This window comes from Spinacia oleracea, chromosome 2 (genome assembly GCF_020520425.1).
Source record: "Spinacia oleracea cultivar Varoflay chromosome 2, BTI_SOV_V1, whole genome shotgun sequence".
Taxonomy (NCBI): Eukaryota; Viridiplantae; Streptophyta; class Magnoliopsida; order Caryophyllales; family Amaranthaceae; genus Spinacia; species Spinacia oleracea.
The window spans coordinates 77,520,603-77,535,429 of record NC_079488.1 but is presented as its reverse complement, the minus strand read 5'-3'; the positions used below and the strand labels follow the sequence as shown (position 1 = coordinate 77,535,429).

Here is a 14,827-nt window from a genome sequence, read left to right as displayed (position 1 = left end):
GAAGCTTTTAAATGAATTTATATTGCTGAAAATTTAAAGTACGATGTTTGCAAAAAGTTTTCAACGAATTTCAATCACTAGTTCAATAATTATGATGCTAGGAAAGCAAATGTTTAAGTTTTGATATTGGGGAAAATTCTAAATATGTTTAGGATGTATTTAGAATGCTTTGTTATTGTTGTGAGTTATTAGAAGTTGATTGGGAATCTTTATTGGTTGCTTTAGGCGGAGAATTCTCTCTAGGCGACTTTTGAAAGTGTTAAAGTGGCCTATTAGTTTGTTTACACAAGGTACGTACATACCTGTGTGCTTGGAATGTGTGTTAATTGTTGAAACCATGTTGAATTATTGATAAACTTGGTTATGTTGATGTTGGTTATGAACTTAGTCAGGTTGAAATTGCATGTTTAATACTGTTGGATGAACATATTGAACTTATATTGCATTTTGAGGATTATAACATGTTAGTATGGATGATTGATGCAAACATGTTTGATTGGGAACACTAGATTACTTAGTATATAATTCATATCAGTTGATTGTTGTTCCCTTTTAGCTTTTCACTACTTTATGAGGGCGGAGGACCTTGTTTAGTAAGTTGAAACCTTATACCCATATACAGGGGTTGATCAGTATTAAAGGAAAGATTGGAGTTAATTGGAATGAGTCTTGTTCGATGCCTTTGTGAGCACTTACTTAATTCCAAGATAAAACAATTGTAAATAAACGTGAGTTGTATGCCTTATGTGATTGTTGAGTCATAACAGGGTGTCAATTTGTAAATCATGTAAAGTGAAACTGAGTAGCAATAGCTTTAGACTGTGCACGTCTAAAGTGACGGACAAACAGGAGTTGGGGTTCATGGTGGTAGCCCATGGCCTTTCATTCGGACCGGATTGATCACCGCGTCCTATTTTTAGTCAAACGTTCCTCGATATCGCAGGTCACTGAGGTTACGGAGTCGCGCCCGTACCTCGTCTTCCTTAGTGAAGACTTCTAGCTAGAAAACTCGGTCCATTGCCATTTTAAATTAAATAATATTATTGTTATAAAGGTCTAGTCCAGTCAAGTATAGCTTTCAAGTCAGTATGTTTTGGTTTTCCTTGCTTATGTTTTATTTAGTATCATGTTAGGATTGTTCGGTTAATAGAATCATGTTTGGATTATCATTTATTTAGTATGTAGTACTCAGCTTTGCTGATTACGTGCTTTTGCTTGTGCATGTTGATCATGGCTATGCCTTATTGATCCTGTGATGACCCAAACTTTGGTGAGCAGTCTCTAAGGATCAATAAGTATTGTCCATCTGCAGGTTTGAAGATGTTGCATCATTGGGATCGGGAATAGAGAGCTTGTATTTAGTTTTGATTTGCTAAGTTGACTTGGGTTTGTTTAATTGGACTTTAAACTTGTTAGTTGATCTTATTTTTGTTGATTGGTTTTTGGATTAACTATGTAATCGATTATTTATAAACCTAAAGTTATTTATTATGTTTTCCGCTGCAAAATTCTGAAAAAGCCGTTACGTTTTCACACGGGCGATAACGCCTTGATAATTCTCTACGTTTTACATAAAAATGTTATTTTAGAAAAGAGAGAATTGTCGGGGTGTTACAGTCATGTCTTCGGAAGTCATTTAGAAAGAGGTGTTTTTTTGAGGGGGTTTTCTGTGCGAAACTTAGCTAATGTTCCCACAGACGGCGCCAAACTGTTTATGCCAAATTTCGTCTAAGGGCGACACTTGGCTTGGGTCGACACTAACTAAGTAAATAAATGCAGAAAGCGATAAATGAGATAAGACAAAAGGAGATGTTGACGCGGAAAACCCAAGAATAAGGAGAAAAACCGCGGGTAGCTATGAGGCTACCAATCCACTAAGTAATCCTAGGAAACTAAGTAAATAAGAATGCTTTGCTAATAAATAAACGAATACAATGATTGCTTGTTAATGGCTAGAGAGTATAATGCTTTTAGGTCGCTAGAATTCTTGAGGTTAACTTGTCGTTTGAGAGCCGCTGCTTCCTGCTTATATAGGTGAATCCAACGGCATGATTAGTTGAGATAATCCCCGGAAAGTAGGAACCGGTTGGTTACCATTATCCCCACGTTCCTTGCTCGTCTCCAACAGCTCCCGAGATCTTTGGAGACTTTCTTGACTTATTCTGTTTATCCGACGACGCTTCACATCTTGGGCCTTGGGCTTGGAGTTTGACCTATTTTCTTCTCGTCGCCTGTCTCTTGTCGCTGGTCACTTGTCGCCTATACCTCGTCGCTTGGTGCTACGTCTGACCTGTTCACCCGACACGACACAACCTGTGACACGATAGTACCTGGTCGACACGACATGATCAAACGTCAAGACGGTTATGTCGTTAGTCCAAAAAGTGGGATAACATAAATCCCTACCAATTTTCCTTCCTTGGTAAAGATATCGAAGAATATTTTGCGTCTATTTACTACAGAGAACTAATCTTAAATTTCTCTTACTTGGGGAATCTATCTATCTATCTACCTATCTATCTATCTATCTATCTATCTATCTATCTATATACTAAAAGACACATCAGGAATGACACGTGTCACGTCCTGGTGTGTCCTTAGTCTTTTTCTAAAAAATATTTTAATTGAAGAATCTTTTAAAATATCTGATTTCCTGATTTATTTTCTTATTCTTTTATTCTATTTAATATGATAGAATTATATATATATATATATATATATATATATATATATATATATATATATATATATATATATATATATATATATATATATATATGAAAAATAAATTATGAGTTCATGTATTACGACAAGGATAAAAAAATAATATATTATTACTGATTTGAAGAATATGTATGTTAGGAATGGGAAATAGAATCGCATTTTTTAATTAGGAAAATTTGGTAATATTAATCCAACCTTTGACCGATTTTCTTTTATTAAGCCCACCTACGACATATTTTTTAATAATCCCACCTTTATTACCCAACAACTTTTATTGGGCCCAACAGGTCATAAAACTGTTGTAAGCGGCATTATTTCTCTACATGGCAGTACTCTCTCTCGATATATTCAGTCATCATCATCAATTCATCACCATCTCGTTGACTTTTTCACCGATTACCGGCCACTTAAGCCCAATAAAAGTCGTCGGGTAGTAAAGGTGGGATTATTAAAAAATATGTCGTAGGTGGGATTAATAAAAGAAAATCGGCCAAAGGTTGGATTAATATTACCAAATTTTCCTTTTAATTATTGTTTCTGTAATATACGTAGTAAGCTATTGTAGAAACTCCGTAATAGAAAAATAGCAAAATACTTTTTTTATTTTCATATAAAATTTTCAAAAAAAAAAATTATACTCTTAACATACAATATTTAATAAATAAATAAATAAATTACTCTGCATGTGTTATTATACGACCATATCTAAACAAAAAAAAGTTATTTATTTTTATTTTATGCAAAACAAGTGTTAAAAAGTGGGTTCAACAAAATTACTTATAAACCGGAAAGACAGTTATAAACCCGGTCTATAAAATAGAGTATTGTAACTGATATGGTTATCAAATCAATATCGATCATATCCAAAAATTTGGATAGATTGAGGGTACGAGCCTGGTATGGTTAGGGATACGGATATTATTCAATTCCAAAAGAAAATGGTACATAATAACTGTTTGACATGTTTATTTTCTTATATTTTCCCAACTTAAGTATTTTGTCGAAACGCTAAACTCCTAAAATCGCACTAATCACTTAACAATTCAAATAAATAATAATTCTCTCTGATTTTCCCAACAATCGTTGATAAAACTTTATTTTATTTTATTAAAAACTTCTTTTAAATAAATTATTCAAAACAGAAAAAATATATTTAGTCTCATCCGTGCATTGCACGGGACCTAACCTAGTTACTAATAATTGACATCCTCCTAATCTATATACTTTCTCTGTTTCGGAAATATCGCACTATGGTTGACTTTTACTCCTCTAACCATTACTTTAACTCTTAATATCTCAAATTGTGTGCAAGTAAAAATTATAAAAATTAATATTTATAAAATATATATCAATACGAATCTAACATGACCCCAAATTACTAAAATTTCCTTACATACGAATCACAAAAAATGGCAAAATTCGTAGTGTGAATAGTGTAAAAAACAAATGGTGCGATATTCCCGGAACGGATGATGTATTTTCTTTTTCCTACCACAAGGAGCTCTCACCACCTTTAACGAATGGACTAATCTCTTGTGCGGGAGTTTACATGGATTTCTCGATGGACAACATCTCTCATTCCCTCCTAAGCTATATACTACGTTACATATCAAATATGGTAAGATCTAAATATTATACTAAAACATAGTTAAGGAAACATTTGAGGTCTAAGTTTTTAGTTTTTTCATCTTTAGGGATCTAATTTTTTTCCTTTCACCTTTTGGAGTCTAGCTTCAGTTTTCAAACAATATAGCTCACTCTTAACTCATCCTTAATCATACTTTAAATAAAAAATTATAAAAAAATTATTTAAATTGACAAAAAAAAAACAAAAAAAATCAAAATCCTTAACTCCTTTGAAAACTAGTCATGAGTCATATAGACATGCATAAAACTATGCGAGTTGCATGTTTCCCATTAACCTTTGCCATTTCCAGATTTCTAGTCCTTATCATCAATCTGTTTCAAAATAATAATCGCTTTAAAGTAAATTTCCATCATTTGCTTAAGAATCCGATTCGAGAGCAAATGTATAGAAAATTAAAACTATAAAATATGTGAAAAAAAACTAAATATAATATTTAGAACACGAGTTACCAGTCAATTCCCCTAAAAAAAAGTAGCTCCGTCATTTCTTGTCCCTTTATTTTTGTGGATTAATCTTGTTCATTCACATGTTTGACTACAATATATAAAAATTTGCAAAAATATACTTTTAAAATTATGATTAAAAACTATTTCACTTTTTCTTATTGATTTTTTTTTTTTTTTGGATTGATATATGAGTTATACCTCCAAACTAAATAAAATCGTCAGTAAATTTGTATGAATAATGTTAACACATTATCTGGAAAATCTTTTGTTATTAGAAATAACAACATAAGAGTAAATGAATACCATATTATAGAAAACACGGGAAAAAAGAAGTTAAATCGAACAAGGAAATTCAGGGGGAAAAATCCGCGACGCGAAAACTCTAATGAAGTGAGCTCCTAAATTTTCGACAGTGGAAGAAATTATGCAATGGAGTGAGAGAAGAACAATTATTTTATAGCGAGAATTTTTTTATATTTTTTTTTCTTTTTTTAATGAGAATTGACTGTTAAATTGTATTCAATCTAAATTAGTTTTTTTTAAGGGAAAAGATTAGTGCACAAGTTAATTCTTGGACAAATTGTACATGAGTACATATGGGGCAACCTCGTGGGGTCAATGGTTTTCCCAAACTTATTTAGAACAAAAAGGCACTACTCTAGTGAGGTGATGATCAACCAACCATGTTTCCTTCCCTTTTAACATGAGCAAAAGAAAGAAAAATCAATTAAAGAACTATGAAATAGAATATCATCTAACATGGAATCAAATTCCGTTCTAAATATTATACTTATTAGTACTTGACTTTTTTTTGGCAATTAAAATAGTTTTAATAATTTTTATTTGAAGTATGGTTAAGGGTAAGTTAAATTACTTGAAAACTGAAATTAGATCCCAAAAGATGAAAGAAAAAAACTCAGGCCCCAAAAGGTGAAGAACTAAAAACTTGAACCCTAAATGCTTCCGTAACTCTACTAAAACATACTCCCGTATTTTTTTTTTCTTAATTTAATGTTTTTAGAATGTTAAGTACAACCACTAATTTGTTTTCTTGGAAACAATAATGACTTTTAAATATTCAGTGTGGAGTAAACTATACTCTATCTGTCCCATTCTAAGTGCCACATTTCTCTTTTATTGTTGTCTTTAATTTAGTGCAACATATCCATGTTATAAGTGGATCCCATATATATGTATTCCAGTTAATTAAATTAAAAATATCTTAAGAACCACTTCCCATCAACAATAAAAATATATTAAGCGTTTTTTTCCTTTTCTTGTTGTCCTTAAAAGTATGACCAAGTCCATTTGTGACACTTAAAATGGGACGGAGGAAGTAAGTGATCCCGTTTCATTATGCATTTAAATACAACCTTTTAGTTGTTGGCAAAATCAAATTAGTAACTAATGCCTACTTTGATATTACCTTTGCCACACATATTGACATAGCATTTGAATAAACTAAACGTTCAAAAATAGTTAATGAAATTATGCATTGCACGGATACTAATTACTTTGTAATCAATTACCATTGTACGAAGTACTTGGTAACCTTATATTCATGAACTTAGCTTAATTTATCTACACATAACTTGATTTAGTTTTCTTGAAATTGGTGAAAATAAGGTTAAAAACTTTGTAGATAAAAGCGTTATCATAGAGGAGTAACGTACTTGACTAACAACGGTTGGCTCAACCCCTGCTACATGTATTTTTTTCCACAAAATTTTACTTACTTTCAGCAAGCTTAATAGGCTACATAAGATTTGAACCTACACCGTTATGTAATTTCACAAAGCACTACCAATCAAGCTAATAAGCTTTACGATTAAAAAAGCATCTACGATATTTAAAAAAAAAGAAATATTAGGTTCCAAAACCAATAGGCCATGAAATGGAACAAAGATATAAACAAAACTCATGTGATCAAAATTGACTTTTACAATAACGATTTTCTCTCAGAAATACTCTCAGTTCCTATCAAAATTGACTATATTTAAAAGGGGTGAAGGCCTAAAAAAACAAAATCCCCAAGTTTATGGAAATCTATAATAATTGGTTACAAAATTGTGTCATCCTTGATGAGAACAAGGTGATCACCATCTCTAATGACCTCAATACAATCAACTTCAGCACCATTATCGAACTCGAATCGAGAGGGGGAGAATCCGAACTTGTTAGAAACAACATTTCGTAACTCCTCGAAGCTGTTTGGTACTGCAACAAGCACCTTCTTCACCACCTGGTCTCCTTGAGCCCAGCTAATGATCACTCTAGGAGCAACATACTTCTGCTGATGAACACCCTGTCTACCGGTATCTAATTGATCAATGACTGCAGGAAACGGATCATCAGTTTGTCCATTTTGAGCAGCCGACATGACCCCAAAGATTGAGTTGCGGTAATTATTAGCCTTCCTCCTCGGCCTCATCCCTGATCCTGATCCTGATCCTGATCCATCTTCGGATAAGTTAAGGTGTTCTTGTGTCATACTATTGGAGAAAGTCGGTGCAGTAGCATGTCGCAGTAGGAAACTCACGTTCTTTTTATTCTCTTCAGGGACTTGGAGTACTGTCTGAGGTTTAGACCCGGCCTTGGCTCGAAACAGGGAAGATATAGGCTCATGACCCTGCTGCTCAGCAAGTGCTCGCGGTGTCCAACCATGGATATCTGGCAAGTCAATGTGGGCACCTTGATCAAGAAGATACTCGACGGTGTTGATGTTTCCTTCGCTAACCGCCACGTGCAGGGCTGTGCTACCATTGAACTTCGAAACAACACTAGCTGCTGTGACAGTTACATTACCACCCTCGCGAACAACTGTTTTGAGGAGGTCGAGGTTGTTTTTCTCAACAGCTATACAAGCATACAGACCTACATCGCCAGCAAGAATGTTAGCACCGTAGTTTTTTAGATGTTTCACCACCGCCTCATGACCACCCTGCATTGCATCCCATAATGGTATGCTCCCTTCTTGATCTGTATTCAGTAACAAAAACAACCAAAACTTTGTCAGAAAGTATGTTTCCCCTGCATCTTTAACTAGCCTTTTCAGGGGTGTACAAGTAGTTTTCAACTAATGATAAATATACCTTTGCAATCAGGATCAGCACCATAGTCTAGCAGGAGACGCACACATTTTTCACTTCCATTTGATGCTGCAATGTGCTGACAGTTTAAGACAATCAAAAGTAAAGCAAACCTAATCAGAAACCAGAGATAAATGACCAACACTCCTATGTAAAGTTTTGAAAAACTGGGGGAAAAAAAAAGAACATACAAGAGCTGTCCTTCCACCATTCTCTGATTCATTGGGATCAAGTCCTCGTTTCAGCAACCGATGCATCAAATGACCATCCCCTCTTATAGCAGCAAAACATAGGCTAAGTGGTAAATCAATCGTACCATGACCTATCATGTTCTCTATCACCGCTAAACTCTCCTTTGAGATGTTGTCATTATTGTGCTCCTGCTCTTTCAGATGCTACCCAAGGAAAATACAATAACATTCAGATGCTGCAAGTATGTTCTCAAGAATCAAGCAGAATAGTATCTGATAAAAAAAAAAACTTAAATTTTATTATGCAAATTACCTGTAAGAGATTGTTCATGATTATGTTCCCATCTCCTACATTGGACTGCACAATGTTCAAGAAATTTGTACGATTTATCCTCAACAACTGACACAGTCGCCTGGTTCTCACAGTAAACAGTTGAGGCCTATAACAAAGTACAGCAACTTCACCACATATATCACCCTTTTTCGCCTCTCCAATATCCTGTTCTAATCCATTTTTGGACTGAATAAGATCCAATTTTCCATTGACAACTATGTAGAAGTCAGTAGGCGCTTCATTTTGAAGAATGACATCTTCATTTGGAGAAAAGAACTCTGCTTTCATCTGTGACACCTTCAGATCATACGCAGACAAATGAAAGGAAATTGTCATGAAGATGATCAAAAGAACACAAGACAGTATGTTACATATGGGGCAAGAATGAGTAAGGATAGTACCAGCTGAAAGAGGAGGTCATTGGACACACCACGGAACAAATACACCTTATCTACAAGAGAGTAGAAAAGATGAATTGAAATGCTCGATCTGATTGCTTTAGGTAAGGAATCGAGAATCTCTTGTTGCTGCAGTCCTTCGGAATCTGTTCTATACTTCAAACAAATATGTGAAAGCATCTGTTCTTGCAAACGTTGAGGAAGCTGATGCCTTTGTGCAAAACCTGAAGCTGCTTGAATACTATCCCTCTGTTAAAATAAAACAGCTGAATGAAACCAAAAAAAACTCGCCATTGACTGTTAAAAGTAAAACTATTTAGAAAGTGGACGACTTACATATGTTCTAGTGCGGCTGCTTCCATGAACAACCAAGTTGGTCATGTTTCCTATCAGGTATGAAGTGAGTCCAAGGTTGAATAGCATAAAGAAAATGTCGAAAAGCATCTCGAGTTCGTTGACAGGATGCAAATCACCATAGCCAACAGTTGTCATAGTAGTGATAGCCCAGTAAACCGACATCACATATCGACTCCACTTACTCATCTTAAGGAAATCCTCCATGGTATATTCACCAAATGATGTAGCCTTATTATGACGATAATTTGCAGCAAGATGATAATACACACACCCAGCACAATGCACTGTAAAAAGGGTCACCTGAAAAAGTTACAAATTCGACTAACATTAATCCTAAAATCAAGTATATATAAGCATTAGCCATAAAAAACCTTTTAATTAATAACAGATTAAGTATAGTACTTACAAAAACAAGCTTAATACATCGAACCAAGAAGTAGTTAACATCCCTACATTTCTCCAACCTGTTAATATAATATTGGATAAGATGTGAGTATACATCAGTTTTAATACTTCTTCTTAATGGACTTGCATCACTTGAAAAGAGATGTATATATACCGGCTAAAGAGGCGACTAACTCTGGTTAGACGCCAAAGACGGAACACATTGAACACACCATAAATATGTAGATTAGCAGGGAAAATCTTCTGAACAGCTTCAGAGGGGACAATGGAGAAGATATCCAAAGGAAACTTCAAGCTCCAAATGTAACTCTTGGCAATAACTTTTCGATCATCAACAAGTACGTATGTTTTTTTATCGAGGTATGCAACAAAGAAAGTAAGGATGATATCTAGAGCAAAGAACACATTCACAATATTATCCATGATTGAGAATGGCATTCTCGGCCTATCAAGAAAACCAAATTCGAATGGAGAGATAAAAGCAGTGTACAGAACCAAAATTACCAGAAAATATTCCCATATCCTGCAGCCAAACAAAAATATTACTTAAGGAAGAGACTAAAAGAAACCATTTGACAGAATACATACAAGTACAACATACTCCCTCTCATTCTTTTTGTATACTCCTCCCCTTTCTTGCAAGAGTTTAGCAAAATTATATATGAAATTATATATTAGCAAAATTATAAAATTTGAATTTGAAAAATATACATCAAGACTAATCTAACAACCTATTACACAATAATATTTGATTTTTTATATATCAATATGAAAATATGTTCATCATTAATGTATGAATATTGCAAAAGTCAAAATGTTACAAGTATTCATAAACGGAGGGAATACCGAGTAGTTCTATATGGAATCTTAGTCTAGAATTTCCATATACCCACGTGACTAGAATCAGTAAGACAACTTGCTATTAGTGGCGGATCCAGAAAACTTTAATCCATGGTCCATTGAATTCAAATACTCCATGGTATAATTTGAACACTGGTATTCGTGTAACTAAATTATGGAGTAATGTTTAAACCAAGTAAGAAGATTAGAGGATTAAAATGTACTTATAAGAAGTCGAAAAAATCAGAGAAAAACTCGAAAGAATAGGATGTCCAGTTTTCATTATCAACCCTTATTCTTGAAATTTCACTAGCCCATATCATATCATTCTAAGATCTCCCATATCTCATTGCTTCACATTGTGTAGATATATCTTATACGGTCCTATGGAAACTGCCACATTCCTTAAACACGTCTTCAACAAAAAATTAATCCCTCCGTCCCTTAATATTCGTCCCGCTTTCTTTATAAAGTCGTCCCTTAATACTCGCCACATTTCTATAAATGACATACTTTTACTAATATTATGACCCACATGTATTCCTACTTCCTAAAACAAACATTAAAAAATTCAACCCCCACGCACCTCTACCCCATCACCACCCCTTTATTTGACACATATCTCACTAACTATATATTAAATTGCCTAAAATTATGTGTTGGTCAAACCGGTACGAGTATTAAGAGGCGGAGGGAGTACAAACTACTACCTCAATTTCTAAAAAGTATTTGATAACGCGTCACATTAAATACTTTCTTCCCCTTAACTAGAGTCACGTTTTATGTATATGCATGTCTCAATGGAGGAACTATATTCCAATCTCATATATGTTTTATCAGACCAAAATAATTTCAAATATGGTACTCATAAGTTCAAATATAGTACTCATAAGTTCAAATATGGTACTCAGAAGCTCAAAAATGGTACTCAAAATTCCAAAAATTGTGTTCATTTTTAAGTATGGTACTCAAAAAAATTCAAAATAATGATGAAATTGCCGCCTACCCATCGAATATGTGTTTGGTAACACATTTCTGAGATGGGTCTCTCCATCCTCTGTCTCAATGTCCCCAAAGGGGGAAAAGTGAAAAAAAAAAAAAAAAGTATTCCCCCTTTTGGTTGCTTTCATTTTTGTTCAAACTACTCCGTATTTGATAACGCGTTCATATTAACTATTGAGTTCCTCTTTTCAAAAACTCATTGTTGTCATGAAATTATTTATGTACACTTGAAACTTTCAAATTGTCAACAATGAAACAATCTTTTAAGAGGGGAAGAAATAGAAGACAAAGTAACAAAACAACATGTAAGATTGGCAGAAATTGGCTGAAAGTTATGGAACAAATACACACATTGGACAAGTTTTTAACCTTTTCAAAGCGACAATTCATGAAACACATTGCATGCAAAAATGGGTCACAAGATTCATAACATCAACTCTTATTATGGATTTTAAAAATATTTAAAGCTTCCATGTGGGGTCTAGCAATCTTCCCAATAGACCCTTTTTTGACAAAACAAAAGTTTTTCCTTTTACACTTTTAGCTTAATTAATTATTTTAAATTTAAATTTATCCTTACATGAATGCAGATGGTTAATAATAGATTATGAACACAATTACTTATCAAGTAAAAATATCCTAAGAAATATACAACCGAATATTTATATAATAAAACAGTGATTAATTACCTAATCTAACACACACATTCCTTATACGAAGTATAACATTTTAGGCATTAGAATATTCTTATGCATGAACATTTGTGTAATTTTGTAGGCATTAAAACACTGTATAATGGATATTTGCATAACTTGATAGGCATTAAACTTACGGGTCACTATTAATTTCTTTCATTATGTGCCATGGAGAAAAACAGAGCAAATTTCATAATTTTATATTAAAAAGAAAACTTTAATTGCAAATTTAAATTATGAAACCAGAAAAGGATTTGATTCTGTAACGAAATTTGGTGTTAATATAAACCTCAAAAGGGAGAAAAACTTACCAAAATTTATAGTGTTCATACAAAACCGAAAAAAACAAGTAATTTGGACAGTGTCAAAGATTAAAAAAAACAAAAAAAATTACCTGTAACGGCCATCAAACGGGGAAATAACATAACGTCTGAGATTATTACGGCGGCTTCTAGCACCAAGTGACGGTAAAATATCAGCCGTGAGATCAAATCCAGCATGACTTGAACCTTCATACTCTGTTTCTTTGTATTTCCCCCAACTTAATCCCCTAAACAACAATTTACCACTCAACATCATTACTTAATTACACTATAATTCTCTCTAATTACAGTATAATTCTCTCTAGTAATGTAATTTTCTTCCTAATTACCCCTTTTTTTCTGGGTTTTGCACGATTCTGGGTAATTCTTGTCTGTACTTATACGAGTGCATTGTTGAAATTGGACTTTCTGGGTTTTTTTTTTGGGATTTATTTTCGGAGATTTGATTCTCGAAAAAAGGAAGGGGGGATTCGAAAGCGGTTTTGGGTTTTTATTGCTAAACCCCTATTTTTCAAGAAAATCAATCTAGTTTTACCATCTTTAGGATTTCTAGGTTATTTTTGTTATTTATTGATTTTTGAGAATATTTTATTATTTTACTAAGATATCATATACTCTATTAAACATATTTCCTCCGCTTTTTAATACTTGTAACGTTCAGATTTTTTACACTGTTCATATATTCTACTTTGACTATTATTGGTGATTTATAGGTAAGATAAAATATAGTCGTGAGTGATTATGTTAGATTTATCTCAATGAATATTTTCAACATATCAAGATTTTTTAATTTTTTCTTGAATATATTAATGATTAAAGATGTGCATTGACATGCGTGAAAGTGACAAACGTTGCAAGTAAAAAATCGTAGGAAGTATTATTTTATTCGTTTTTTTTCAATTGCGATATCTTTCTTTTTAGGAAGGGTGAATATAATTCGATATTATTTCATTTTTAATATCTTATAAACTCCGGTCATCCTTATTAAACCTGGTAAAACTGATCCATATTTGTTGCCCGACTCAATCACCCGATATGAATCCCAAACTTTACGTGAAATAGTTTGATCCAGCTGTATGACTTGTATCCTTTCACCTTGGTTTTTAACTCGATCGAAACTTAACTTAGGTCTTGTTCTTTAGAGTTGAACTGAATTTGTAACGCTCCGACCTCTAATTCATATAATTACGCAGCGGAATTCACCTAATTCGGTCAGAACATTACTGACCGTAACTCCCTCTTGGAAATTACAAGGCAACATCATAAAATAAGCTATTAAATCTCCAAATTAACATAACAATCTTTTTATTAGCCAAAATACAAGTACGTAACTTACTAAAAGTCTTTAATTAAACTATAAAAACTTAAAACATTAACTAGGTGAACATTATTAAAGTGAAATCCTCGCCATTACTCGTTTCCATCGTTCCCTGCAGTACCTAAAACAGAAAACAAAAATGGTGAGCCGAAGACTCAGTAACGAATTATTCTACCAACGTAAATTCATTTCAACTCATTTTAGTTAATAACAAAGGGAGAATAGAATAATGTAAAATATTTTATAAAATCATATATTTAATTCATTCATAACATTTTATTAACATGCTAGCCGTTGGCAAGTATGACATGGTGGAACGTCTTCCACGATGGATCGGTGCCCATAAAATATAGGGACAAGACCCGAAAATATGAGAGCCTTGGCTCAATGGGCGGAGGCCCCATGAGTACATGCATGACCGAGAATCGTAACTTGTGAACATATACTGACAAACGGACCAGGTCTTTCACTTTCATTTATCATGTTTCGTTTACTTTTACTTTCTTAGCCTTTTTACTTCAGTTGAAGTAACATAATTCCTTTAGATCATGTGATCAAAATAAAACATCATTTCTTTCATGGTTTCTCATAAACATCATAGCAACTTATAAGAAATAATTCAATCAAATCATATTATAAGAAAATAATTCAATCAAACCACATTTTATTCCCACAATCCATAAAAACATGTCAAAACATCTACTACCTCTGTTCCTTAATGTTCTTTACGCTTTGGAATATGTGTCCAAAGTATGAAAACTTTGACCGTGGATTCTCACTGTTATATACATCAAAATGTTATCATGTAAGATCTTGTTAGATTGGTCTCGTTGTGTATTTTTAAAATATCAAATTTTTATAATTTTTTCACATACCAAAATGGATATATAAGTCGTTAAATATTGCATTGGAGTCCGTGCAAATAGTAACCGTAAAGAACATTAAGGAACGGAGGTAGTAATTCATAAATTCAATCATAACGTCATAATTTCATAAACATATTTAAAAGGGGATTGCGGGTACTAGAAATAACTGTTACCTCAATTCTGCAATTTGC

The 14,827-nt window shown here is 33.2% G+C and overlaps 1 protein-coding gene across 1 annotated transcript; it reads right to left on the bottom strand.

Annotated features, from left to right (window-relative positions):
• Window positions 1-6,713: 6,713 nt before the first annotated feature.
• On the bottom strand, window positions 6,714-12,981 carry LOC110779920 (potassium channel AKT1). Its single transcript, XM_021984365.2, has 9 exons — window positions 12,524-12,981; window positions 9,747-10,115; window positions 9,594-9,651; window positions 9,167-9,487; window positions 8,834-9,079; window positions 8,412-8,729; window positions 8,099-8,302; window positions 7,911-7,986; window positions 6,714-7,797 (listed from the first exon to the last, which is right to left on the bottom strand). The coding sequence occupies exons 1-9, from the start codon at window positions 12,706-12,708 to the stop codon at window positions 6,878-6,880; spliced, it is 2,697 nt and encodes an 898-aa protein (XP_021840057.2). The 5' UTR covers window positions 12,709-12,981; the 3' UTR covers window positions 6,714-6,877.
• Window positions 12,982-14,827: the final 1,846 nt, after the last annotated feature.

What these genes read in the sequence shown, in the direction of transcription:
- LOC110779920 (XM_021984365.2), bottom strand. Translation starts at nt 12,708, where the DNA reads ATGATGTTGAGTGGTAAATTGTTGTTTAGGGGATTAAGTTGGGGGAAA. An exon ending in CCGTTTGATGGCCGTTACAG is followed by an intron (nt 10,116 to 12,523) that starts GTAATTTTTTTT and finishes GTTTGGCTGCAG; the next exon opens with GATATGGGAATATTTTCTGG. An exon ending in TGCTGATCCTGATTGCAAAG is followed by an intron (nt 7,798 to 7,910) that starts GTATATTTATCA and finishes TACTGAATACAG; the next exon opens with ATCAAGAAGGGAGCATACCA.